This window comes from Cryptomeria japonica, chromosome 7 (genome assembly GCF_030272615.1).
Source record: "Cryptomeria japonica chromosome 7, Sugi_1.0, whole genome shotgun sequence".
In the NCBI taxonomy this organism is placed as follows: domain Eukaryota; kingdom Viridiplantae; phylum Streptophyta; class Pinopsida; order Cupressales; family Cupressaceae; genus Cryptomeria; species Cryptomeria japonica.
Genome location: NC_081411.1, coordinates 859,223,768 through 859,249,674, shown reverse-complemented (window position 1 = coordinate 859,249,674; position 25,907 = coordinate 859,223,768). Strand labels below are relative to the sequence as shown.

The window sequence follows — 25,907 nt, the reverse complement described above, 5'->3', positions numbered from 1 at the left end:
AGTCTGGATACCATCAGATCAGGATGAGGGCAGAGGACATTGAGAAAACTGCTTTCCGGTGTCATTATGGTCACTTTGAGTTTCTGGTTATGCCATTTGGGCTAACCAATGCACCTGCTACTTTTCAGAGTTGTATGAATCAGGCATTCCGGGGACAGTTGAGAAGATTCGTCTTGATTTTCTTTGATGACATCTTGATCTTCAGTAGGACTTGGGAAGAGCATCTGCAGCATCTTGAGGAGGTGTTGTTCATTCTAGAGAGGGAGTCATTGTATGCCAAGGAATCGAAATGCGAGTTTGGCATGACCGAGCTTCTCTACCTTGGGCATATCATTAGTACAGATGGTGTTCGGGTTGATCCCGAAAAGATTAGAGCTATAGTAGATTGGCCTACTCCCACGAACCTCACACAGCTTAAGGGGTTCTTTGGTTTATGCGGGTTTTACAGGAGGTTTGTTAAGGGGTTTTCACAGACTGCAGCACCTTTGACAGACCTCACTAAAAAGGAGCCTTCGTATGGACAGAAGCAACGCAGCGATGTTTTGACCACTTCAAACAAGTGATGTCATCTTGTCCGGTTTTAGCTCTACCAGATTTCACAAAGCCATTTGAACTTCAGTGTGATGCTTCGGGTGATGGGATAGGGGCAGTATTGATGCAGGAGAAACATCCCATTGCGTTCAAGAGTAGGAAGCTCCGAGGTGTTGAAAGGAGCTATTCTATCTATGACAGGGAGATGTTGGTCATAATGCATGCATTGGCCAAATTCCGATCATACTTAGTAGGTGGACGGTTTGTGATCAAAACTAATCACAATAGCATAAAATATTTCATGAGCCAGCGTGATCTTAATGACAGGCAGCAAAAATGGATCACTAAATTGCAGGCTTATGATTTTGACATAGAGTTTGTCAAAGGGAAGAAGAATGTGGTGGCCGATGCTTTATCCAGGAGACCGCATGTTTGCGCTCTAGTTGAGATTTCAGGGGATTGGAGAGATTGGATTATAGCAGAGTATTCAGGGGATACTTGGGCTTCTGGGATAGTTGCAGGTACCATACAGGATGATAGGTATATGGTGGTGGATGGGTTGATCAGATTTCAAGATAGGATTTATTTGATTCCTACATCACTGTTCAAGGGGGAAATTTTAAGGGCGTTCCATGATGCACCTACAGCTGGACATCCTGGGATCCTCAAAACTTACAGGCAGATCCGTGAAAGGTTTACTTGGAGGGGACTTAAGGATGATGTGCAGAGATACGTGAAGGAGTGTGCAGTATGTCAGCAAAATAAGGGAGAGCACACTTTCCCTGCAGGGTTGCTTCAGCCTTTAACCATTCCAGATAGGAAGTGGGAAAGCATATCCATGGACTTCATCACCGGACTACCTAGAGTGCAAGGGCGAGATTGTATATATGTTGTGGTAGACCGCTTGACAAAGTTTGCCCATTTCCTCGCTATACCATCTACTTACGCAGCAGCGCAGGTGGCAAACCTCTTTTACAAGGAGATATTCAGATTGCATGGGTTGCCCAGGTTTATAGTGAGTGATCGGGATAGCAGATTTTTGAGTGCTTTTTGGCAAGAGCTCTTTCGGTTGTGTGGTACGGAGCTCACACCCAGCACTAGTTATCATCCACAAACGGATGGTCACACAGAGATTGTGAATAAGTGGGTTGAGGGTTATCTACGAAATTATGTGACTGCACAACAGAGGGCCTGGGTGAGATGGTTACACATGGGGGAATATTGTTACAACACGACATATCATATGTCTATCAGGATGACACCCTTCATGGCACTTTATGGCTACGAGGCGCCGAGCTTTGTTGACATAGTCTTGCGGGATAGCAGAGTACCCAAAGCCCGAGACTCATTGCAGGATAGTCAGGACATCCTGAGGGCGCTCAAGGAGAATATACAGCAGGCATAGAATCAGCAAAAGTTGTATGCCGATCAACACAGGCTGGAGCGCAGTTTTGAGGTTGGTGACATGGTGTATTTGAGGCTACAACCATATAGACGGTCATCGCTCAAGAAGAGCGGAGCAGAGAAGTTGAGACACCGGTTTTATGGCCCCTATAGAGTCATTAGCAGGGTAGGTGAGGTTGCCTGCGAGATAGAGCTTCCAGAGGGTAGCCGTGTGCACAATGTGTTCCATGTATCGAGGCTTAAGAAAGCCATTGGTCAGGGTGTGGTGCCTTCAGCAGATTTACCTCCGTTAGACAAGGAAGGGAGACTAGTGCTAACCCCTGCAGCTATTCTGGATGTCAAGGAAAGGACACTCAGGAACAGAATCGTTAAGGAATACTTGGTGAAATGGAGAGACCTGCCAGATGAGGATGCTACATGGGAGAATGAGCAGGTATTGCAACATTCAGGACCGAATTTGCTTGAGGACAAGCAATTTCAAGGGGGGCGGACTGTAATGTCCCCTTTTTAGCGCAACATGATATGGGGTGTCATTAGCCTATTCTGACACGGTCCCGAAGGCTAACAAGGACATTGGTGGGCTCCTGAGGTGTTTTGGCCTAGGTGTTTTCAGTTTCAGGCCAATCGGTGCTGCTCTGACAGGGTTTCTAGACACTTACTATTTATAGTAAGTTAGTCTCCAAGCAGTGACTTGAAATTTCTAGTGTTTCCCTGGTTGGCATAATTATCAGTAAAAAATATTTGAAGGCGACAATGATTTAAAGGGATTATCAACAATGTTTCAATATTTAACGATAAAGTGTAAAGTTAAATTAAATATTTAACTTTATCGTTATATTATAAGGTTGGGAATATAAAGTAATGTTTAAAATATTAAAAGTTCCCTTTAATGTGTACATTGTGGGAAATAATATTTTATTCTAAAATGTATTATCCCACATTTAGGAAATGAACTGTTTGCATCCAGGAAGAAGATATAAATTGAGGTTGAGAGCTCTCTTTGGGGTATGCTTGGAGAAGATTTAATATCTTGTTGTTGGATTTCTTGAGAAATCTGATTCGTTGGGCTTGGAGGACGAAATCCCTCTTGGTCAACATTCTTCTCGCTGTTGTGAGATACAGTCAGGGGAATTTATGGTGTTTTCATTTAGGAAACACACTGGGTTCATTAGATTTTCACAGGGCAGATTTAAAAAGATTTTGGAGCAGATTAAAGGTGATAGTGAAGATATATGAGTTGCTGTGAGCAGTGCGTGAACAGTGCCGTGAACAGTGTCGTGAACAGTAACGTGAACAGTAATGTGAACAGTGTCGTGAATAGTGCAGCTACAGTGTGTGAACAATGTTTTCAGCAGGTTCTATACTTGTGGACTTCAGGTTTGAATTTGTTTATTATCATATGGTCTGTAATATTCTTCAGATCTGATTTGTATGCTTGGGGTTGGAATTAAATAAATACCATCAGCATTAATCTTCTTGTTTTTGGTATTTGATATGTCTGGTTGTTTTTATATTGAATAAACTTTGAAAGCTTTACAATAAATATCAATTTATCCAATTTATCCTATTGCAAATCAAGAACCAAAAAATCCAGCAGTCAGCTTGCAAGCCAACTGTTTGACAAAATTACACTAAGTAAAAAGGACATAAATTTAGTGCCGAACAGGGGGGTGCCCATTACAGAATGAATGTCAAGATTCTGATGTTGTATTTGATAGCATGAAAATTCAATTTTCCTTTGAAGATCGCACTAGATTGATGCAAGTATTGTGCTTAAATAGCTGGCAATGCTTAATTTAGTTATTTGGAGGTGTCTGTCTATTTACTGAATCTGCTTTCTTAGTTAAAATTTATATTTTTTGTATCTCTCTCTCCCTATCCCTCCTTTTTCCCCTTTTTTTACCAAGAGAATCCACAGTCCTATTGAAAATAGTATCAACCCAACTTAAACCATTTGATAAGCAAGAATATTAAAGTTCCAAGGAACTTATCCAGCAATTGCCTATTTCACCATAAGTCCCCCTTGTGTTTCCAGCAAGAACACATCAAACCACTGAGTAATCCCGCAGTCAAGACCTGACAAATGAAACTTTGAGGTTGTCCCCTTTGATCAAACGTAGAAAATAGCACTAGGGATTTCCTTATCTCAAGAGAGGATAGGATACTCAGCAAGTTTATTCTATTCTGCGTTGGCTGTATGGAGTTTGCAGCAATGCGACTTTAGACACGTCAAGACATTCCTCCCATTGAATTTCAACACTAAGTGCCCAGGAGTAAACTTCATTCGCCGAAGATGCTTGTCGTGCCAGACCTTCCGTCTGTTGGCGGCATTATTGTACACGGGAATAACATTAGTTAATTGTGTGTAATTGTTTTGGTTAGTTGGCAACCGAGGGGTGGAAGTTGCGGTGCGACGGTTGGCGCTCGCACCCCCTCAGTACCCTTTTATACTCCGGAATGTAACTTGTAAAAGACACTTATTGAGGAATAGAACATCTGATACACTTTGTCTGATATTTACGGCATTATTCTGTGTTATGTCTTAAGTTATTCACCCGAGAGGGCAAACATTTGGCGTCGTTGCCTAGACGAACTCGGGAAGGGAAGACACGGATGGCGCACAGACACAATGGGCCTACCCGTTGGTGAGGTAAACCCGGAGGCCGACGACGCGTGGACAAAACTGTACACAGGAGAAGACACGGCAACGCGAGAATTCTCGATTTTGCTCCAGGTAGCCATTCAGACATACGTTCGACGAGAAGCGACAGAGGCAGAAATCCCACCAAGTGCCGTGTGGACAGCGCTGGAGGTTAGCCCGGCAATAAACCGGTTAATGAACCACCTCCCCCGGCTGCTTGCACAGGCATCGCTGGCACAGCAGGCCCACCTGGAGGAGATTGCCCAGGAGGAACGACGACAACAAATCCTGCAACGCTACGAGGAGAACAGCCGACGGGACACGGAGAGAGATGGCGCCAGGCCAGGAGGGAATTGAACTGTGAACTTCTTATTTTCAAATAAAAGTGTCATTGACACGAGTTGTACTTGAGCAGATGAATTAATAAAGATATGTTTTGATTTAAGAATTGAGAGTTATGGAGATGTGTGACAATTAATGCCAAACCTATTGAATAAAGATAGGAATAGAAAACTGGAAACGAATGAGTGGGAGGCTGCGCAGAGGGCTTTGATTCTGGAGCAGCAAGTAGAACGAAGACGGAGGCTGAGGCAACTTGCCGAAGGACGACCTGCCGAAGGGGGGCCCGAGGGGAACCAAGGAGGTGTCACGGAAGGTGCAGAGGCCGACGAAAATTTCTACGCGTCGCCAGATCATCGTAGGACGCAGAGCCACGAAGAATTTTTAGAAGAAACAAGGTTACGGCGAAATCTAGTCGAGGAGACTCGGGATCAGTTTAGGAACTTATCCCTCACGCCACGGAGTGAAGATCACCAACGGGAAGCGGGAGTAGGAGCGTGTCAAAACGAAGGGGAGGGCAACAGTACGGGTGTAGGTGCCACACGCGACAGGCAAAACACCGTACCTCCAGGACACACCACCAACACTACCGGAGGTAGCAGCGCAGGGCCACAGACACAGCCACAGACACAGACACAGACACAACCGCCTCCAGGAAGACGACAAGGGATGGCGAGCAAACAAAAGTTACCAAAATTCACAGGGGACGACAAGGAAGACCCCTTACGGCACTGCCGTACATGTGAGACCATTTGGTCTGCCAACGGAGTAACAGACCACGATGACTGGGTACAGCAGTTCCCAGCCACGTTACGAGGAGTCGCCATAGATTGGTACTCCGATGTAGATAAGCAAAAAGTGGCCACATGGGCTACCCTACAGAAGGAATTCACGGAGGAGTTCCGGTTGCTTCGTGATGACAACGAAATTGTGACAGAGATATACAGTACCAAGCAAGGTACTAAGGAGACAGTACGGGCATACAGTCGGAGGCTGAAAGAACTCTTGGGTAAAATGGAGAGCCAGCCGGCTGAAGGCTTAAAAAAATGATGGTTCGTGGAAGGATTGAAATCCTCCCTACGAAAAAAAATGAAGATTGTACCCCCGATGTCATATGACGACACCTATAACAGGGCAATGGATCTAGAAAGCGAGTACAAAACATCAAGAAAGAAGAAAAGTAATAGATATTCATCGGACGATGATGAAGATTCTGACGGAGAGAGCAGTAGCAGTAGCGAATCGGGTAAAAAGGTACACGCGCTCCAAAAGGACATGGAGCGAATGCTGAGAGAATTCAAGGCCATGAAAGGGAGTACAAGTAAGACGGAAGAAAATGAAGTGTGGTGTAGAGACTGCAGGAGTGATGGACACACAAAGTGTACTTGCCCGAAGAAGGCATTCTGTGAGATTTGCCAAATGATGGGACACTCCACCAGGGAGTGCCCATACAATATGAAAACCCGAAGCCCGAACCAGGTGTTGTTCACAGAGCAGGCCACAACATCTGCACCAGCGGGTACGGGCCAGCAGACTAACACAACGGCATCATCTGGAGGATACCGAGACAATAGACGCGGCGGCGGAAGAAACAATAACAATAACAACAACAAAAACCGGATCTAGTACGATGCCAAGGGCCGGCCGATGATTCAATGTAGGGCCTGCAATCAGTGGGGACACTTCACCCGCGATTGTACGAAGGAAGCCAACACTCAGCACCTCTGCCGATGGTGCGGGCCAGGCGACCACGAGGACGCAAATTGCCCGAAGCCTGGTGTACACCTTCTAAACATAGAACCTACGAAGGCAGAAGTATTGGCAATCACAAGGGCATAGGCTAAGAAGATTGCCTATCCAAATCCCCACACAGAGACCGAGAGAGTGCGGGAGGCCAGAGATGAGATCACAAAAGAAATGGCCGCACAAGGACAGAACAGTCACCAGACAGTAAGTCCACGGACGAAGGGAGAAGAGGAAATCTTACGGCAAATCTTGCAGGTAGAGGTACCGGTGAGAATTCAAGACCTCCTGGAGAGTATGCCGCAGCTAAAAACGGCTATTTTAAACTCTGTACCCCCACAAGTAAAAATGAAGGAGGTCGTGCGCCCCACAACCAACCCCGCGTTTAGGGAGGTCGCGAGCCCCACGGTCGACCCCATGTTGTTGGTAGTCAATAGCGGACGCCACCCGGCGGTGGTAGAAATGGGTATACTAGGGACCACCTTAACAGACACTATTGTGGACGGAGGGTCAGGAGTAAATGTACTCCCAGAAGCGACATGGAAAAAATTGGGAAAGCCTACGTTGTGGCCCCCTACGTTCAACCTACTAGGGGCAGACCAATATGGGATTAAACCCCTTGGTACCCTCATGGGCCAGCAGGTAATGGTCGGCACGCAACCGTTCGTGTTGGATTTTGTGGTAATCCCCTTAAAGCAGAAAGGATATGACGCCATCCTGGGGCGGGGGTGGCTCATTGCAGCAAAAGCGAACCATAACTGGAAGCGGAATACCCTTTCTTTGGAAAACGTCGGGAGGAAGTATGTAATCGACCTCCGTACGCAGATGGTGAGCGAGGAGTTAGCCTCTTCCTCTGACTCGAAATCGGAGGGACACCACTTAACAGAGGGGGGAAATAGATGCCGAATGGAGCCCAGTGATGAAGGGGTGTTAGAACTGGAGGCATGCTCAGGGGACGATGGGGACTCCTTGAATGGCCTCTTCCATTGGCAAATGGGAGATTATGAACTATTTACACCATCGTGCAACGTATTGAGCATCGAAGAAGAACCAGATATATTTCCCCCAGAATATGGCGAGTATAAGGAAGGGGAGGCAGCAGTGAATGAGGCGCCGGCACACCAATTCTTGAAGGGGGAACCTATTAAGTATCAGGAAGCCACGTTAAAGGAAATGAATCTCGGGGAGACAAGTGACCCCAAGATCATCCTGGTCGAAGATGATTGGAATCCAGTGTTGAAGGCCGCAGCCTTCAAAATTTTCCTTGAATACAAGGATGTCTTTGCATGGACCTACAAGGACTTGAAGGGCGTGCCCCCAGAGCTATGTGTGCACCGAATAACGTTGGTACCAGGAGCCCAGCCAGTGAGGAAGCGGCCGTACCGAATGAACAAAAATTATGCTATACAAGTGAACGACGAAATTGAGCGGATGTTGGAAGCGGGCATAATCTTCAGAGTGCAAACAAGCGAATGGGTGTCCCCCATTGTGATTTCCCTCAAGAAAGAGGCCAATCAGATCCGGATCTGTGTAGATTTCCGGTGCCTAAACACTGTCACCGTTAAAGACCCGTTTCCCATACCCTTCACAGACAGCATCTTGGAGGAAGTAGCTGGACACGAAATCTATTCCATCATGGATGGGTTCTCTGGTTACAACCAGATATCCATCGCGGAGGAAGATAAGCTGAAAACAACCTTCATGGTGGAGGACGGTGTGTACGCATACAACCGAATGCCCTTCGGTCTATGCAATGCGCCTGCCACCTTTCAGCGCATCATCTTGCACATCTTCGACAAGATGTCGGTGGGGAACTTCAAAGCATTCCTGGATGATTGGTCGATTTACAGCGAACAGGGCACCCACTTAAAAACCCTCGGGGAGTGCCTGGAGAGGTGTCGGAGGGCACGGTTGGCCCTCAACCCGAAGAAATGTAGATTCATGGTACCATAGGGAAGATTGCTAGGACACATTGTGTGTAAAGAAGGATTGAAAACGGACCCGGACAAGATTCGGGTAATAGTAGAAATGGAACCTCCGACGGACGTCACGGGGGTAAAGTCCTTCCTTGGTCATGTGGGGTACTATAGGAGGTTCATCAAGAACTTCGCTGAGATATCCCACCCGTTAGATAAGTTGACAAGGAAAGGGGAACCATACATTTGGGCAGAACCACAGAGCAAGGCCTTCGGAGAGCTGAAGACAAGGTTGATGGAAGCGCCCATATTGGCATACCCGAATTGGGATAAGGAATTCCACGTTCACGTGGATGCCTCGAACTATGCCATCGGGGCTACATTAGCCCAAGTAGGAGGACACGGGCTGGACCACCCCGTTTATTTTGCCAGCAGGTTGCTCTCGAAGGCGGAAAAGAACTACAGTACCACAGAACGTGAAGCACTCGGTATGGTCTATGCCGTACAGAAATTCCGTCATTACCTCCTGGCCACACCATTCACATTTTATGTAGACCACCAGGCACTCATGTATTTACTGAACAAGCCCATTATCTAGGGGAGGATAAGTCGTTGGCTATTGCTACTACAGGAGTTCACATTTCTAATTGTGGTGAGACCAGGGCGAAGCCATGTCATAGCCGACCAGTTGTCGCGAATTAAGTCAGGGGAACCTCCAGAGGGAGTAAATGACGATTTTCCGGATGCACACTTGTTCCAAATAGTCGTACTCCCGTCATGGTACAGAAAGATTGGTGAGTACCTATCGACGTCCCGATTTCCGGAGGGTATGCCTCCAGGGGAACGAAGAAAGCTCGCATTAAGGAGCAGGACTTTTTCGCTCATCAACGGGTTACTTTACAAGATGGGGCCGGACCAGATATTAAGGCGTTGTGTCATGGAGGAAGAAGTCTCGAGTGTACTAAGGGAGGCACACGAAGGGCCTGCAGGTGGACATATGGGTCCAGACACCACAGCCCGAAAGGTGCTTCTCGCAGGACTATGGTGGCCAATGGTATATCACGACGCCAGGGAGTGGGTCGTGAGGTGCGACACTTGCCAACGGGCGGGCAAACCTCTGAAGCGGGACTTCATGCCCCTCAACCCGTCGCATGCACAAGAACTCTTTGAGCGATGGGGACTCGACTTTGTGGGTCCTCTTAAGGCCAGTCGCACACGACGGTGCCGATACATTATAGTTGCGACAGAATACTTGACCAAGTGGGTGGAGGCGAGGGCCCTCCAGGATAATTCGGCAGTAAGCATAGCGAAGTTTATTTATGAACAAATCATTACGCGATATGGTATACCTATTCAGTTAACCAGTGACCGGGGAGGCCACTTCGTGAACCATGTCATACACCGGTTGACATCAGACTTCAAGATTTTTCACTCATTTTCAAGTCCGTACTACCCACGTGCCAATGGCCAGGCGGAGGCCACAAATAAAATAATAATGTCGGTGATATATAAGTCTTGCGGAGTGGAGGGAGGACTGGGAGGAGCGCCTACCGTCAGTACTTTGGGCATACCGAACGACCTACAAAGTAACTACTGGACAGACTCCTTTCCAGCTAATGTATGGACAAGAAGCCGTGGTGCCAGTTGAATTCATGGTACCGAGTCTGCGGATTGCCGTCGATAATCGCCTTGGCGACATGGAAAGCCTGAGGGAGAGGCTGTACGCATTGAACAAATTGGACGAGCGAAGGATGATAGCTCAGTGGGCGACAGAAACAGCCCAGCAAAGACGGAAGGTGTGGCACGACAAGCATCTCCGGCGAATGAATTTTACTCCCGGACAGCTGGTGCTAAAATTCAACAGGAAGAACGAAATTAAGCCTGGGAAATTCAAAGTCCGATGGTTAGGGCCCTTTCGGATACGTGAGGTCAATACGAACGGGGCGATAAAGTTATGGACGTTGGACGGGAAGGAGATACCAAACGCAGTCAACGGGTCAAAACTGAAGATCTATCACGAACGGAGGGAACCGAGACCCCCCAGTCAGTCAGCTGCTGCTAAAAATTGAAAAACTTGAAAAAAAATATATAAAAGAAAATTTGGAAAAAATATATATATATTAAAAACGAAAAAAAAAAAGAGAAAAAAAAAGGGGTCACCGTACGGTGGGGAAGAGAAAGTGGCCACCGTACGGTGGGCCCACCGAAGGTGGCATCACCGCACGATGGAACCACCGTGCGGTGAAACCACCGACAGTGGAACCATCGTGCGGTGGGACCACCGACGGTGGAGCCACCATGCGGTGGAACCACCGACGGTGGCACCATCGTGCGGTGGGACCACCGACGGTGGAGCCACCGTGCGGTGGAACCACCGACGGTGGCACCATCGTGCGGTGGAACCACTGAGGGTGGCACCACCGTGCGGTGGGAGCCACCGAAGGCCGCGTAAAAAGGATAAACGTCGCGCAAGGGAAAAAAGGAACGCCGCACGAAGACACCGCCGCAAGGATAAAAACGCTGCGCAAAGGAAAAAAGGAACGCCGAGGATAGGAGGAAGCCACCACGCCGAACGAGGAAGTCACCACGCCGCACGAAGAAGCCACCACACCGCACACCGCACAGCACCGGACACCGCGAGGCGCGAAGGGTAAAGGAGAAGACCCCGCACACAGTTGAAGGCACATCACCACCAGGGAAAGGGACGCACCGCACGGCCAGACCAATTTCGCACAATCCCACGCAGCCACAGGTAGACCAAATAAGGGTTACGCGCAGCAGCCGAGGGAAGAATAAGAGCCACAGGTAGACCAAGCAGCAGCATGGCGGCAGCCAAAAAGAGAGGGCCGTTACGAAGGGTGGATTTTTTCTAAGCAAATCAGTTACGGGGAGATCGATGGATTCAGCCGGGAAGAGGAGTTGGAAGAAACAGCTGCACGCTTCTTCCAGTAGTAGCCAGAAGGATAGAGGTAGCAATATCAGGATTTTAGCTTCAGGAGTGCGTGTTGCAGGCGGCACCATGGATGTCAGCGCTCGGCAAAAACAAAAACAGAAAACACCACAGGTTGCCACAAGTGCGAAAAACACAGTGACGCCACAGAAGATTACTTTCGAGGGCCTGAATGGATTGGAATGCCGCAAATGGTGGCAGGATACCCCCGATAATGACCTAGTAAAGCAAAACCTCCGGAAGGCACAGGTAGAGTGGGCTATTCGGATGCCTGTGTTCCCTATCCGGGAGTACGAGGGTGCCCTACGCTTCATGGTGGACACCTTCGACAGGCATAGATGCACCAGCACGTTTGAATACCTCCGGAGGGATGTCACCATATCCTTCAAAGCAAGGGATTTCACGAGGGTATTCGGCATTCCGGGCAGCCAAGGCAAGAAAATAGACTTGAAGGCCAGGAAGATGACATAGGAGGAGAAGGAGCGGTGGATTAAATTAGTCTCCCGGAATTTGACCACAGCGAAGTTGGACAGCGTGGCTAGAGCCACGAAGAGTCGCGGAATCTGTAAGACTTTTGTTGTGGAGGGCCACTGGAGATGCATCATGGATGTTATCAAGAGCAGATTGACGAGGTCGGGTAGGGCGTCAGACATTGCCCTCCCTCAGATTATGCTGAAGAATGGGCTGATGAATGGCATCGTATATGACTGGGCAGCATTACTGGCAGAGCGTATGTATGAATTTCTGACGCTCCAGCATCGCATGTTCTATATGCCTCATTACGCTATAGGGTTATTCCTGGAGGCCACGCGGGAAGTAGTGCCGGAGGACGAGTTGGAGGTACGGCCACAGGGACCGTTGACAGCGGGAGAGCCTCCAATAATGTATTGGAGGCACTTGGACATTGGCCACTCTTCCGCGAAGCGGAAACGGGCGGTGGATAGGGCCTCGGCCTCAAGGGAGCCTGACAGCGGGAGGGAATCCAACAGCATGGAGGAGTCAGAGGAGGATGATGAGGAGGACGATAGTAGTCAGGCAACGGAGGAGCCTGTACGAGTCCGGTTTGCCCCACCTCTGTTACCGATGGGCACGACTGTGCCAGCATCTGAAGTAGGCGGCACTTGTATTCCGGCCTTCGGGCAGAGCCATACGCCTGTTACACTTGGTCCCCTCCAACACGAGCACCAGGGAGCACCGTCGGGCCCAACCATAGCGGCACTTACCGAGGACATGGCAGAGTCAGGGATGGAGGAGTCACCGCACCGGGTAGTGGTCGAGCAGGGGCCGACGAAGATGGAGGATACCGAGCCTCACGTGCGGTTGGAGGTCGTGGGTAGTGACGCTGTGGTGACTGTTTCGGCTTCGTTGTTGGAGGAGCCGACGACAGCGAACCATCCACAGGTCATGGAGATGCGTGCTGACCTCGAGGCTATGCAGAGCTGGCTCACACAACGGTTTCAGATGACACTGGCACAGCCGGAGGGAGCTGTTGTATTTTCACCGTGTCAAGAGACTGGAGCGGAGGTAGTCCACTTGGACGACTCGTCAGGGGAGGCACATGGACTCACAGTTGGGCACGAGGCAGGGGAGGTCGCCTCTGGGCAGGCACCAGGAGATGGTACACCTTCGGTGGCGGAGGCGGTACCTTCACAGCAGGATACAGTGGTGACCGTTCCACCAGGGATTTCCCAGTCTTCGGCACAGACGGGGGAGGATGTTGAGACCTATCTCGCTGACATGGCTGATATGGTAACGAGGGGTAGGTGGGTGGTGGCCGCTGCCCAGACGCAAGCATTGCAGCAGGTGGTGGTGGAGCTCGAGCAGGTCCTATAGTTTATGCGGGTGGGCTGCCCGACAGCCTTTGCTACCTGCTTTGAGTCTCAGGGGTGGCCGACTACGGAGACAGAGGAGATGCTCCAGGCTTGGAGGCTGCGTCAACCCGTTGTGGAAAGTCGAGTGACGACAGTTGTCAGTGAGATCGAGCAGGTCTACCGGGATGCCTATTATACATTGAGGCGTACACAGCAGGAGTCTGCAGTCAGGGAGGCTTCCCGAGTAGCGTTGGAGGGAGAGGTGGCCAGTCAGCAGGCCTCATGGGCAGCCGAGAGGGCGCAGTTGTTGGCACAGCTAGAGGTGGCCCGCACAGAGACGGCTGAGATCCGGACAGCGAAGGCCGAGGTAGAGACCCGCCTGGCAGCAGAGCAAACACGGTTGGCCTGCGCGACGGAGGCAGTGGATACAAAAGAGAAGGAGTTACTGGAGGCAGCACACATGGTGAAGACAGCTCTAGAGAAGGTCCTCGTAGCGGAACGGGATGTGGCTGCACGCACTCAGCAGGTGTATGAGCTTCGTGCCCGCTTGGCGACCCAAACACCGCCATCTCACACTTCTCCTTCAGGGACGCTTTCTCAGCCCCCTCCCTAGTCTTTCAGATATCTTGTATAGGTTGCATTATCTCCATTTTTGTAAGTCGCCTGGAGACGACTTTTCTTTTTGGGGGGGATGATGTTGGCGGCATTATTGTACACGGGAATAACATTAGTTAATTGTGTGTAATTGTTTTGGTTAGTTGGCAACCGAGGGGTGGAAGTTGCGGTGCGACGGTTGGCGCTAGCACCCCCTCGGTACCCTTTTATACTCCGGAATGTAACTTGTAAAAGACACTTATTGAGGAATAGAACATCTGATACACTTTGTCTGATATTTACGGCATTATTCTGCATTATGCCCTTTATGTCTTAAGTTATTCACCCGAGAGGGTAAACACCGTCTTTGCTAGGCTGCCTCTGTAGCCCATTGTGCCATCATTCTTTTTTCGTCCAACTTGTTTAAAGCATACACTCTCTCCCTCAAGCTCTCCATATCCTCGAGTTTGTTCTCTACTGCAATGCGAAGGCTTGGCACCATGAATTCCGCTGGCACCACAACTTCTTGCCCGTACATGAGTTGGAACGGAGTCTAGCCTGTGGTCGCCTTGTAGGTTCTACGGTAGGCCCACAAGACCGAAGGTAACTTTTCTTCCCAGTCTTCTCCCTCGACACCGCACGACTTGTATATCACGCTCACAATAATCTTGTTGGTAGCCTCGGCCTGCCCATTGGCTCGCAGGTAATAGGGGCTAGATAGAGAATGTAAAATCTTGAATTTTGTAGTAAGGAGTTTAATCACGTGGTTCACAAAATGTCTGCCTCTGTCGCTTGTCAACTGCATAGGAATCCCATACCGCGTAATAATTTGCTCGTAGATGAATCTTGTTGTACTTACGGCCAAGTTGTCAACCCACCTTCCTCAAGATTGCCTTTGGAGGTATGGCTAGGTTGCTTGCATGTACAAGCCAAGTGCATGCACTTCCCTGCACTTACAGACTGACATGCAGGGGTCATGATCACCATTGTAACCCATTTTTCTATATAAGGCTGTTAAGTCTCATTGTAAAGGGTTCTCTCCCTGCTGCCTTGAGTTGTCTTATGCTCTTCTCTTCTCTTGAAGACTTGTAAATTTTTGCATTTCTGGAATTGTAAGATTGGCTTTCGGCCTTATGATTGATTGAAAATCACCATTCTTGCCTCTTTTCAACTTATGTATGCTGTGTATGATTTCTTACCTCCATCACAAGTGTATGTCTCGTGGTTTCTTCTCTTCATATATGTTGTGTTAACTAGTTTTCTGAGTGTGACTTGTGGGAATCCTTCTCCCCTCTTGGTATTCAGTGAATTCTAACCTTCATATATGCATTGGGGTCACTCATACAACTGAAAGTTGTGCATCTTCCGGGTGTTTCAGTTAATTACGTGTGTCATTTCGGTAGGGAGGGGAACAATCTCTTCTTGGTGCATCACCTCCCTTTGTTTCAAGCAATTTCTCTCTTCTCTTTTCCTCTGCAACTTGTTAGGATAGGTTTAGGAGTTAGTTTTGAAGTGTTGAGTTGGTTCAACACCTGCACCTCGATAGAGAAGGAAGTCGGCCTTCTCTGGAGATTCAACCCCCTTGCCTAAGGTCCCACACTTTGGGGTTGTTTCCATGTTTCACAAGGTTGTTGAGTTGATAGCTCAGCAAGGGTGCAAGCTTTTGTGATAGCAGTAGCTTCTAACCCTTTGAATAGACTCTTGCTTGAGTGCTCAAGCTGTCCTAGTTGAGTATTTAATATAGTTTTACCACGACTTTTGAAGCCATAATCTAGGTCATGTTGATATCAATACTGTGATTCTTTCTGCACAAGCTTTCCGATCTGTACATTTCTCTTTTTGTCTTGTGTTTACATTTCTACCGTTTGCTCATGATTGTTGAATAATTTATTTGACAATCAAAGATTTTGCATATTTATACAGATATAGACTATTTTCAAGCTGCCATGTTGTGTTCGCCAATGATAGCATGCATCAAATCTGAGATGTGTTCTAATAACAATGAGATATTCTGCATATACTCCAATGGAATGCCCAGGATTGTTACTGCATGAAGATGGAGAGTATTTTTTGGCATGGAGATGTAGGTTGGGCAGTCCAATGTTTTATTTCCACAAAGGACACTTCAGATGGGAAGAAAGCATATCATGTGGATATTCAGTTCTTGTTGGATAAGCATGCTATGGTATTCAGTGAAATTCCTCCAAGTAGGCCACCAAAGAGAGGTTTTGAGCATGTTATTCAACTTGAGGAAAGATCCAAGCCTGTGATCACCACTCCCTATCGTCATCCAAAAAGACATAAGGAGGATATTGAAAAGACCATCAAAGCGTTGTTGGATATGGGCACATTAGACCAAGTTTCAGTCCCCTTCCTTCGTTAGTAGTTTTGGTCAAAAAAAGGATGGGACCGGGCAGATTTGCATTGCCTTAAAACATTGTCAATGATCATGTATCAAGTTCCTCAATGTGTTTTGGCAGGAGTTGTTCAGATTGACAAGTACTGAATTGACATCAAGCACCAACTGTCACCCACAAACAAATGGACAAAAAAAAATAGTGAATAAGTGGGTTGAAAGAAAAAGGAACTATGTAGCAGGACACCGGAAGGCGTGGGTCATAAGGTTGAATTTAGGGAATAATTGGTACAACACTAGTTATCAAATGTCTATTGGTATGACTCCTTCCAAATCTTTATATGGATATGATGCCACATCCTTTGTTGATTTGGTCATTGTCGACAGCAGAGATCGATTGGATTCGGGAAAACCAGGACATTATGAAAGCTTCGAAGGAGAACATCCAACAGGCTCAAAATCAGCAAAAGATGTATGTTGATAGGCATAGAAAATAGAGGTCATTTGAGGTAGGTGACTTGGTTTTCTTATGGTTGCAGCCTTACCAGCAATCATCACTTAACAAGAGTGAAGAAGTTGAAACCACAATTTTAAAGGCCTTAAAAGATCATAAAGCGGATTGGACAAGTTGCTTATGAACTTGAACTACCTGAGCATAGCAGAATTCACAATGTGTTTCATGTTTCGTGTCTCAAGAAGACACTCGGACAACACATTATTTCTTCTTTAGAGTTACCACCGTTAGATGAGGAAGGAAAATTGATCCTAATTCCAAAACCTATCATCGATTTACAGGAGAAGAAACTAAAGAAATGAAGCATTTTAGAGTATCTAGTTCATTGGAAGGATTTGCCTCCAAACAATGCCACTTGCGAAGGGGAGCAAATTCTTCCGCATCCAAATCTGCAATTACTTGAGGACAAGCAATTTTCAAGAAGGGCTCATAGGTTTTCAAAGAGAACCCCTTAGCCTCTTTTATTCTTGTCGGCTAATTCAGGGATTTGGAGAGGGATTGTTTTAATTAATTAAATTTAAGTTGTCATACACTCTTATTTAACAAGCAACTTTGCTTTAATTAATCATTTTTATTTAAAGTGACCATTTAATTTGAAGATAAAATTCAAGAGCCTAAGTGATTTAAAATTAAAGGGGGTTACTTTATGAGAAATAAAGTAAAAAGCTTATCAAATGTTCAAGAAGGATATAAAAAGGAATTGTAAAATGAAATTTCACATCTTTGGTCATTTTTATTTCTCATTGTGAAGATTGGATAATTTTGTTCATCTCAAAACCTAGACTGAAAACCCTAAGGGTTATTGGTTTCAAAGAAGGAATTTCTTCCTAGCCAATGCAGGTGAATTCACATAGGATTCACATCGAAGCTAAATGCTTGAAGGAGAATTTGTGCTAAATTTCATATTTTCCAAGAGTGTGAGATTCTACAAACAACAAATTTGTATAGGTTTTGCAAGCAAATACAAATTTGTAAGGAAAGGTTAAATCTTTTTTATTGGCCATTTTATATTATATTCCTATTTTAGAAAGGAGACGCCATAAATGTTGAAGTGTTGAATTGATAGATTTTATCACAATTTATAGCCATTTATTACAGTTGCAGTTCTCATAGAGATAGCACTGGAGTTTTAAAGAGGTGTTGGTAGACATTGGGGAGGTGTGGGAGTCCAAAGAGCGGAGTCAGCTTAAGCTAGGGAGTATTTCAAAACCCTATTTCCAATCGCAGCCCTCGCTAGTGATTTCAAGGGAGCTGCACCATGCTGGGAGCAGTGCAGAGCAGGACGTGGGGAAGTAAAAAGCCATTGCAGGTTTGGGACAGCCAATATCATGAAGTGGAATTACTATAAATAGGTTACAGGTTCCATTAGACAAAGTTTGAACATCACAGCAATACATAAATCAGACCTGATATACTTCCAATCTACCACTCAGACCAAGGTTCACACCTACATATTGCCGTTGTAAGGTTAGCAGCTGAACAATGTTATTTCTATTTGAATTTGTGTAAAGAAAAATATCCAGAATTTACTGAATGAAATATGCAAAGCTCAATTGTTACTCATTACTTGTATTTTGAAGATCATATTTGTGCTGGTGTATTTCCTACAATGGTATGTTATTAAATGTTGAATTGCATTCCTCAATGAAAACTTTTCAAATGCCTGTAAAACTCAAAATGTGGGAGTAAGGGACATTTAATTGTGTCGCATGATCTCTAACCAGTTTCAATTTCCTAAGTTGGTGTAATGTTTTAAACAACTAGCTTAAGCCAACACAGCAAATAAAATCATACACTTCATGAAGCTTATGTAGTACGAATTGCTAGGAAACTCTCTTGCTTGGACTGTAAATTGTGAGGTGGATGCATAAAGTGTGCTAGCAGGCATGATGAGTTCCACAAAGGACGATAACAGCATTCATATCTAAGTTATGGTTTCTAACACTGTAAGCATGCAAGAAAAAAATCAATAAGATGTGTGATATATGTCAATAAGAAACTTGCCTATGATGCCTTGTTGATGCCACCCCATGTCTAATTACTCTTATGCTCTAGGTTAGACAACTAATTCTTAATAGGCATGAAGCGAACTTTAATAACATTAAAATTTGTTACCTGTCAGTGTTATAATCAAAGATAGATTTCTATTCTTGATCAACAAACTTGATCTGGAGAAATCATTGAGGATGCATTTGAAAAGAATCCAATTTATAAGAACATGGAAGACTACCATGACTCTCGTAGTGACATAAGTCTATGGAATATTCAATAACATATAAACACAATGTTGATACATGTTTAACACTTCATTTAGAGAAAGACCAGTCAAAAGAAGCCATAAACTCCATATAGAGAGCTGTACAAAGATAGAAATGAAAATGGAAGGGCATTGGAAAATTCAAAATTGCATAGTCCTGAAGTTATCGACCTAATCATAGGATGGAAAGTGTTAACTAAAATACCTGTGCAAGGAAGTTTGGAATTGTTACAAACTTGTGGTTGTTAAGCTCCATTGATGCATTATACTGTCAGTCACAGATATTCTATTTAGAGAAGCAAAAGTAGTATTCTTTAATACAATAAAAAAAGTTTACACTCACAAATTTCAAGTAGACTGTAAGAGTTATAATGACAGTAAAATGAAAAGAATACTCTTAGTTACAATAATTCTTGTTCACTGTACAGCTCAGGCTTTTATTTGCGTGCATAACTATCTCTTGAGATATTTCTAATAAAATGAAGGTTCCTGTAGTTCAATGAATATTTAGAAAAAAAAAGAAAAATTACCAACAATCAATTTTTTGTAACTCTCAAGATTGATTTCCATATCTCAATTTTTCAAAGAAAAAAAATGTATTTGTAGGTCTGATTGCCAATTTTGCGACCTTAGTTTGTTTTCTCTAGAGGTCTACCTTGCAACACCTACTATCCCAAATTCAAGACAATAGCTGCAAACTGCCACTTGTAGCTATTCAATTATAGCCAGTAACAGACAACTTTAGAAGCAAATATAAATGTTAATATTATATAGTCTGTTGTGAAATAACAATGTATCATCAATAAATTGACATTAAACCCAATATATTTAGTTGTGACAACTGGAAAATTGTTTGAATTAATTAAACGGTAAGGATTTATTGAATATATAAAGATTTGCAACATCTGGCAAAGGGAAAATGGGGAGGACTTATAGACTTTTCTTGTTCTCTTTAACAGGGTTTTGCTACTGTTTTGCTCCACCTTCTGCTCTTTCCTGAATTTATATGTGTGCTGCTGACAAACATATATTCACCTGCTGAAGATGACATGATATGAGACATTGGAAAACTAATTATCAATCACATATCTGCTGTGAATGTGCTTCCAGAAAACACTAAGCAAAGCTTGGGCAAGCCTAACATTTGGCCTCCAACTGTTCAGCTGGTAGGACTGGCCCAGCAAGGGATAAAGGTAGTTGGAGTTCTAACAGCACAAAAGACCATAATTGGATACTCAACCATTCTTAATAACCTTCATAATCATCTCACTGCATAAAAAAGGTGCACAGTGCATTGTTGGGTAAAGGGTGGTTGGTAGCGGTCAAAGTCAACCATAATTGGGAAAAAAAAATACCCCCCATTGAAAATAAGGACAGGTAATATAATTGTTATGATAAATCAGGCAGCAAGTGAAGAAGCAAATTCATCAATTTTAGATTTTGAGGAAGAATGGCCAAAGAAAAGTGATGAAGGCCCAATAATCCAAATGCCAATTGAATCTTGTAGCTACCTCCATGTTCTAAAGATAAAACACATTCCCTCAGCCGTCCATTCCATTGGCAAATGGAAAGACTATTAAATATTCCAGCCTAATTGGCAACTTATTGAAATAATGGGATTAATAAAGAAAAGTAAAAGGAGATGACAACAAGCAAAAGAGAGTAGGATTGGACCCCTCTATACAATCAACCTCAGCATTCTCTCTTGATTTTATAGAACATAACATAAATGATGCAAAGCTGAATGATAGATCAAACCATCACTTTGGAGGTAAAGCAAGCATGAAATAGCAAGAACCCAGTACTATGAGGGTAAATCCAGGATCTGATGGAAGTTTATCAATGATCTTGGTCGGCAATGATTGGAATCCCATACCAAAAACATCAGCACTCAGGATATTCATGGACTACAAGGATGTTTTTGCACGGATCTACAATGACTAGAAAGGAGTCCCACCTGAATCATGTGTTCATAAGATTTGTTTGGTACCAAGGCCATGACTAGAATGAAGAAGACCATATACAATGAACCAAAAGTACACAGCCAAAGTCCTGGAAGAAATTGAAAACCTGCTCCATGCAGGGGTTATCTTAAGAGTGGAGGCAAATGATTGGGCATCTCCCATAGTCATTTCTCTATACGGTCAAAACAAATAAGAATAGGTGCAGGTTTTCATTGTCTAAACTCAGTCAAATCAAGGACCCACTTTATATTCCATTCACAAATTTCCTCCTTAAAAAAGAAACAAAACATGAAATTTATGCATCAATAGATGGATTCTCTGGATACAACCAAATAGGCATAGGCAACAAAGACAAGATGAAGACCACTTTTATAGCAGAAGATGGAGTCTATGTTTATAACTGAGTGCTGTTTGGACTATCTAATGCTTCAGCTACATTCTAGCGAATCACCCTACACATCTTTGATAAGACAGCCTCAGGTAATTCTAAACATTTCCTAGATGATTGGTCAATCTACAATAACTAAGAAACACACCTAAAGGCCTTGAAGGGGTGCATGCAGCCATGTATAGTAGCTCAATTAGTACTAAATCCAAATAAGTGTATATTCACAGTGACAAGGGAAACTTCTTGGTTACACTGCCTATGTTTTATAAACTGATATTCCAAACCAATTCACCAATTAGGGATTTTGAAGAGAGCAAACTATGAAAGAAAATAAATAACTGAGATTCTTTAATTCGAATGAATACATAACATGAAAATAAAAAACAGGGACAGTGCCACAAAAAGGAGACAAAAAGAATTAATGTAGAGAAAGCCCTCCTGAGTAAAATTCACCAAAAGTGTGAGAAATCTCAACTCCAGTTTAGCTTGTTACAATTGATCGCTAGCCAGTAGACTTACTACAGAGATTGCAAAAACTCTTACACAATCAATTATAACTCAAATCTGCAACCTTTATTTCTTTGTTACATTGACAGTCATAACACGAGCTGTAACACTGAGAAATGCTCCAAATATTTTTGAAGAGATTCAAAGCACATAGGCAGACAAACTACAAGTTTGATTGTGCTTAGGAGAATTCCAGTTTTGTTGTCCCAAATTAAGTCTAATTTGATTTCTAAATTATGGAATACCCATCCTAGCTTTTACTGTTTTACACATCATTTGTTAGCAACATTAAAGGGTAAACAAGAACAATACCACAATCCACCTGCAACTCGTTCTACCCCTACTGCTCCAACTTCCATAATGAATATATAGTTCCCTAGGCACCATAGATTCATCTTAAATGTACCTTCCAATATTAATCTAAGGTGTAATCAGCACCAACAGATGTTCTGGGGCCAGAATTGATGGAAGGGCCTACTTGAAGAGTAGTGGTGGTCCATGTGTTTCCAGAAAATGAATGGCCATGGATTGCCACATTCTAGAACCTGTTTCCCAAGAAAATGGGATTTCTTAGGCCACTTCTTGCCTCCAACAAACAACCAGTACAATCAAAAAAAAAATTTAAGAAATAAAACTAATATTCAGTAACCATTTAACATTGTCCATAATAAATCTATCTACATTTGTCACCTGAGCAATCTGTTGAGATGGAATTCTGAAGTCTCTAACTGCGGTCATTCACAAATCTTCTACCATATAAAATTGGTTTCTGGTATCCTCTAATTGCTTCTGATAGTCTTAAGTGAATTCCCCTTCCAATAAAACTAAGCATTTTACTTCCAGTAGTAAAAGTCCAAGAGTAGAGTTTGAATATGATTGTAAAAGTTGAATGATTTATATATTTTTGGTATAATGTATTTTAATTCAATAGTTCTTGCAGATGTGGAAATACACTGAACTTTTTTCATCAACTAAAACTTAAGAATCCCAGCTTCTTGGTTCCAATGCAATTTCATTTAGTTTCTTATTTTCCATTTTAACTTTTAAAAGAGATAGAAAGACTAAGCAATAAACTAGGATGTGTGGTGTTCCAAATTATGACTGTTCTCCACAGCAAATCATCAATTGCATCCTTGAGGTATGAGACAATGGAAAGCACTATGATAGGAGATTACTTATATAAATCAGATAGAGGATGACACCATTGTTATTCATGCATCAGTAATTTCATTGATAACATCACCAAGTCACCTATACATAATTGTTTATTGTTTAAGACTAAATGAATATTTCATAAACATCTTTGCTCATTAGGTCAGTCAGTCAGCCTATCAACCATCATTAATGCAATTAAACTGTTATAAATGGACTCAATGTCCTCATTTAGAACATGCCAAGAAAAAACGGCTTCAAAGACACTACCATTCAAATCTGGTTCCCTAAGCATCCCTCTCTCTCAAACATGAAGCATTACATTTTATCATAACTACACACAAACAATTGTTTGACAACCTCTCTATAGACCAGCGTTTGTCCATGCATGCAAATACTTCCCTACATAGATGCATAGCTTTATACATGTATTACCTTGTCAAAAGCACGACGTGATTCTTTTGATCCTGTGCCAACAAAGGGTATACCTGCCTTTTCGAGGAGTTCCTGAAGAAAAATGAATCCCAAATGAGTATACTTTGTAATAAAAAAATATTGGTCATATTTTTGATGGGCTGCTTTCCTGTACAAGCAACACAACCCTAGCCCCATTCAACTCAAGAAAGTCAATAATTATTATACCGTTTGAAATCATTGTCACCTGGAGACACGGGGCTATGGTTATGGGGAAGAGACACAATTTGAAACAAGTATAGGAGTAAATGAATAAAGATAAAGCAATATTCTATATAAATACAGTCACCAGAAGATGCGAGTATTGGAACAGGAACAGGGTCCTCATATTGGTACTAAAACATCCTGATGACTATGCTTGAAATCAATTTTTCCATGACATGCTCACTGTTTAACAATCAAACAAACCTGAATGCTCCCGTCTTCACCAAACTGTCCATGTATCAGTGGAAATACAATATCTGTGGAGGAAGTAAGGTGTTCCATGAACTCAGACATTGATTTGAAACCCTCAGCTAGACTGCATAGAACAAAAAGAATTAACTAGGTAAATAAGAATAGCAACAAAAAGCCACAAGGTCAAATCTCTTAAGTATCTCCTATTAATTCCTTACTTAAACCGAAAGGCATCCTACAGTGGCAGCATGGGGCAGAAGCATCTGATGTCACGACCATGAAAAAAAAACACTTACCTTTTACCCTACATTTGACAGTCATTTACATGCCAAAGTACTAATATTTAATAATAAACATAATATTAGTGTAATGTCCCCACTTTCCTAGTGATCACTCAGGGGCATGGATTTGCCTATTAGCCATCTCCGCAAGCAAGTTCAGAGGTTACGAGATGATTGGCTAGCCAAGGGGATTTGTACTTAAGTCATTTTCTTGGCCTTGGTGAGTTCATATTATGTAAACTTTATATTATTTCATTATAAGGTTACTTTTTCTAAAATTAGACATATTTTATAAAGTAACTTTATAAAAGGGGTAATTAAAAGGTCAATGATAAATTATTAAGTTTCCCCCCCTTGCATGCCTACCTAGGCATAAAGTATTTTTTTAAAAGGTGGGCTGTAATGAGCCCTGGTGGCTCAAACTGACCTCAAACTGATCTGCAGATATATTGTAGTGGTTTTCTGCAATGTCTTTGAAGAGTTTGTGATGTTTTTTTGTGTTTTGAATATATAGGATGCAAATTGAATGAAAAGACTACTTTGCTTGTATGCAAAAGATAAATTCTGAAACAAAACTAGATTGCGATATAAACTGGAAATGCATTCTTATTTGCAAACATATCATAACATTACATAGAATATTTTATTTCTTTTGGGAAATCTGGTAAATATGCAGCAATAAATGAACCTGTTAGTAGCTGCCCTCTCTGTTATCGATGAATTCCCCTTAGTTTTCTGCAAGCCGCTCCTCCTAGAATGTCAAACGCCCAAGGACAGGTCAAATGAAGGCACTAAAACCAGTCGCTTCAGCCTGGGGTATTCACAGCTAGCTGCTAACACTTCACGTGGGGTCTAGAAGCTGTACGGCTGGCACAATAACTGGTCTAACTTGTTGAAGATTGGCAGCGTCCATCAACACTTCCAGCCTAAGGAAGACAAATATGTAAGTGGCCTAATCAGCCTAATCGACTGAGAGGGAGTGTTGACGCTATGGTCGGATTCCTTCAGGCCGACATAGACAACATAAAGGTTGTGATAATATTGTGATAATATAATTATATTATATTTATTATGATAATATTATTATTGAGAGATAATATATTATTATATTATATAATTATTATATTATTATGAGATAATATAATTATATTATTATGTGATAATATAAAATATTATAAATATATTGCATTATTATTATATTATAATAGTTATTATATTGTTATTAATAATTATTGGAGACCAACTTGGAAGAGTGGTGACTCTTCGTGAAGGGGCACCACCGATAGGTATAAAGGAAGAATAAATCTTCCTCTCTAAAGAAATTGATGATAGAATAAAAATATACAGAATGCATATACATCAATTCAACATGGTATCAGAGCGGGAAAGGCCTTAATTCACGATGGAGTTCACATTCAAACTTCAAAGAGAAATTTGTGAAGTCTATGGTGTGTTGGCATATATGCTCATCTTTCAATATTGGTGATTAATATTATCAGACTGACTGATTGTGTATTGCAGATATTATTGGATAAAGCTGATTATAAAAGAATGATTTAATGTCAAATTGATGAGGAATCTGCAGCAGTTAGAGATGCATATGAAGAAAGTATAGGAAATGGTTAAGAAAGCAAACCAATCCTTATGTGGACCAAATGTATTAAGGGATAACTCAGATCATTAAGAATT

The 25,907-nt window shown here is 43.4% G+C and overlaps 1 protein-coding gene across 2 annotated transcripts in view; it reads right to left on the bottom strand.

The window, feature by feature from the left end:
• The window catches only part of LOC131047033 (uncharacterized), a 366,423-nt gene that overhangs the window by 297,722 nt on the left and 42,794 nt on the right, over positions 1 to 25,907 (bottom strand). For both annotated transcript variants that reach the window (XR_009358409.1, XM_057980827.2), the window contains exons 4-6: positions 23,950 to 24,061; positions 23,503 to 23,574; positions 19,262 to 19,324 (exon numbers count right to left, since the gene is read on the bottom strand). Coding sequence is in view for 1 of the 2 variants with exons in the window: in XM_057980827.2 (XP_057836810.1) it covers positions 19,262 to 19,324; positions 23,503 to 23,574; positions 23,950 to 24,061 (247 nt within the window). In the remaining variant the exon portion in view is untranslated. The remainder of the gene's footprint in view (positions 1 to 19,261; positions 19,325 to 23,502; positions 23,575 to 23,949; positions 24,062 to 25,907) is intronic.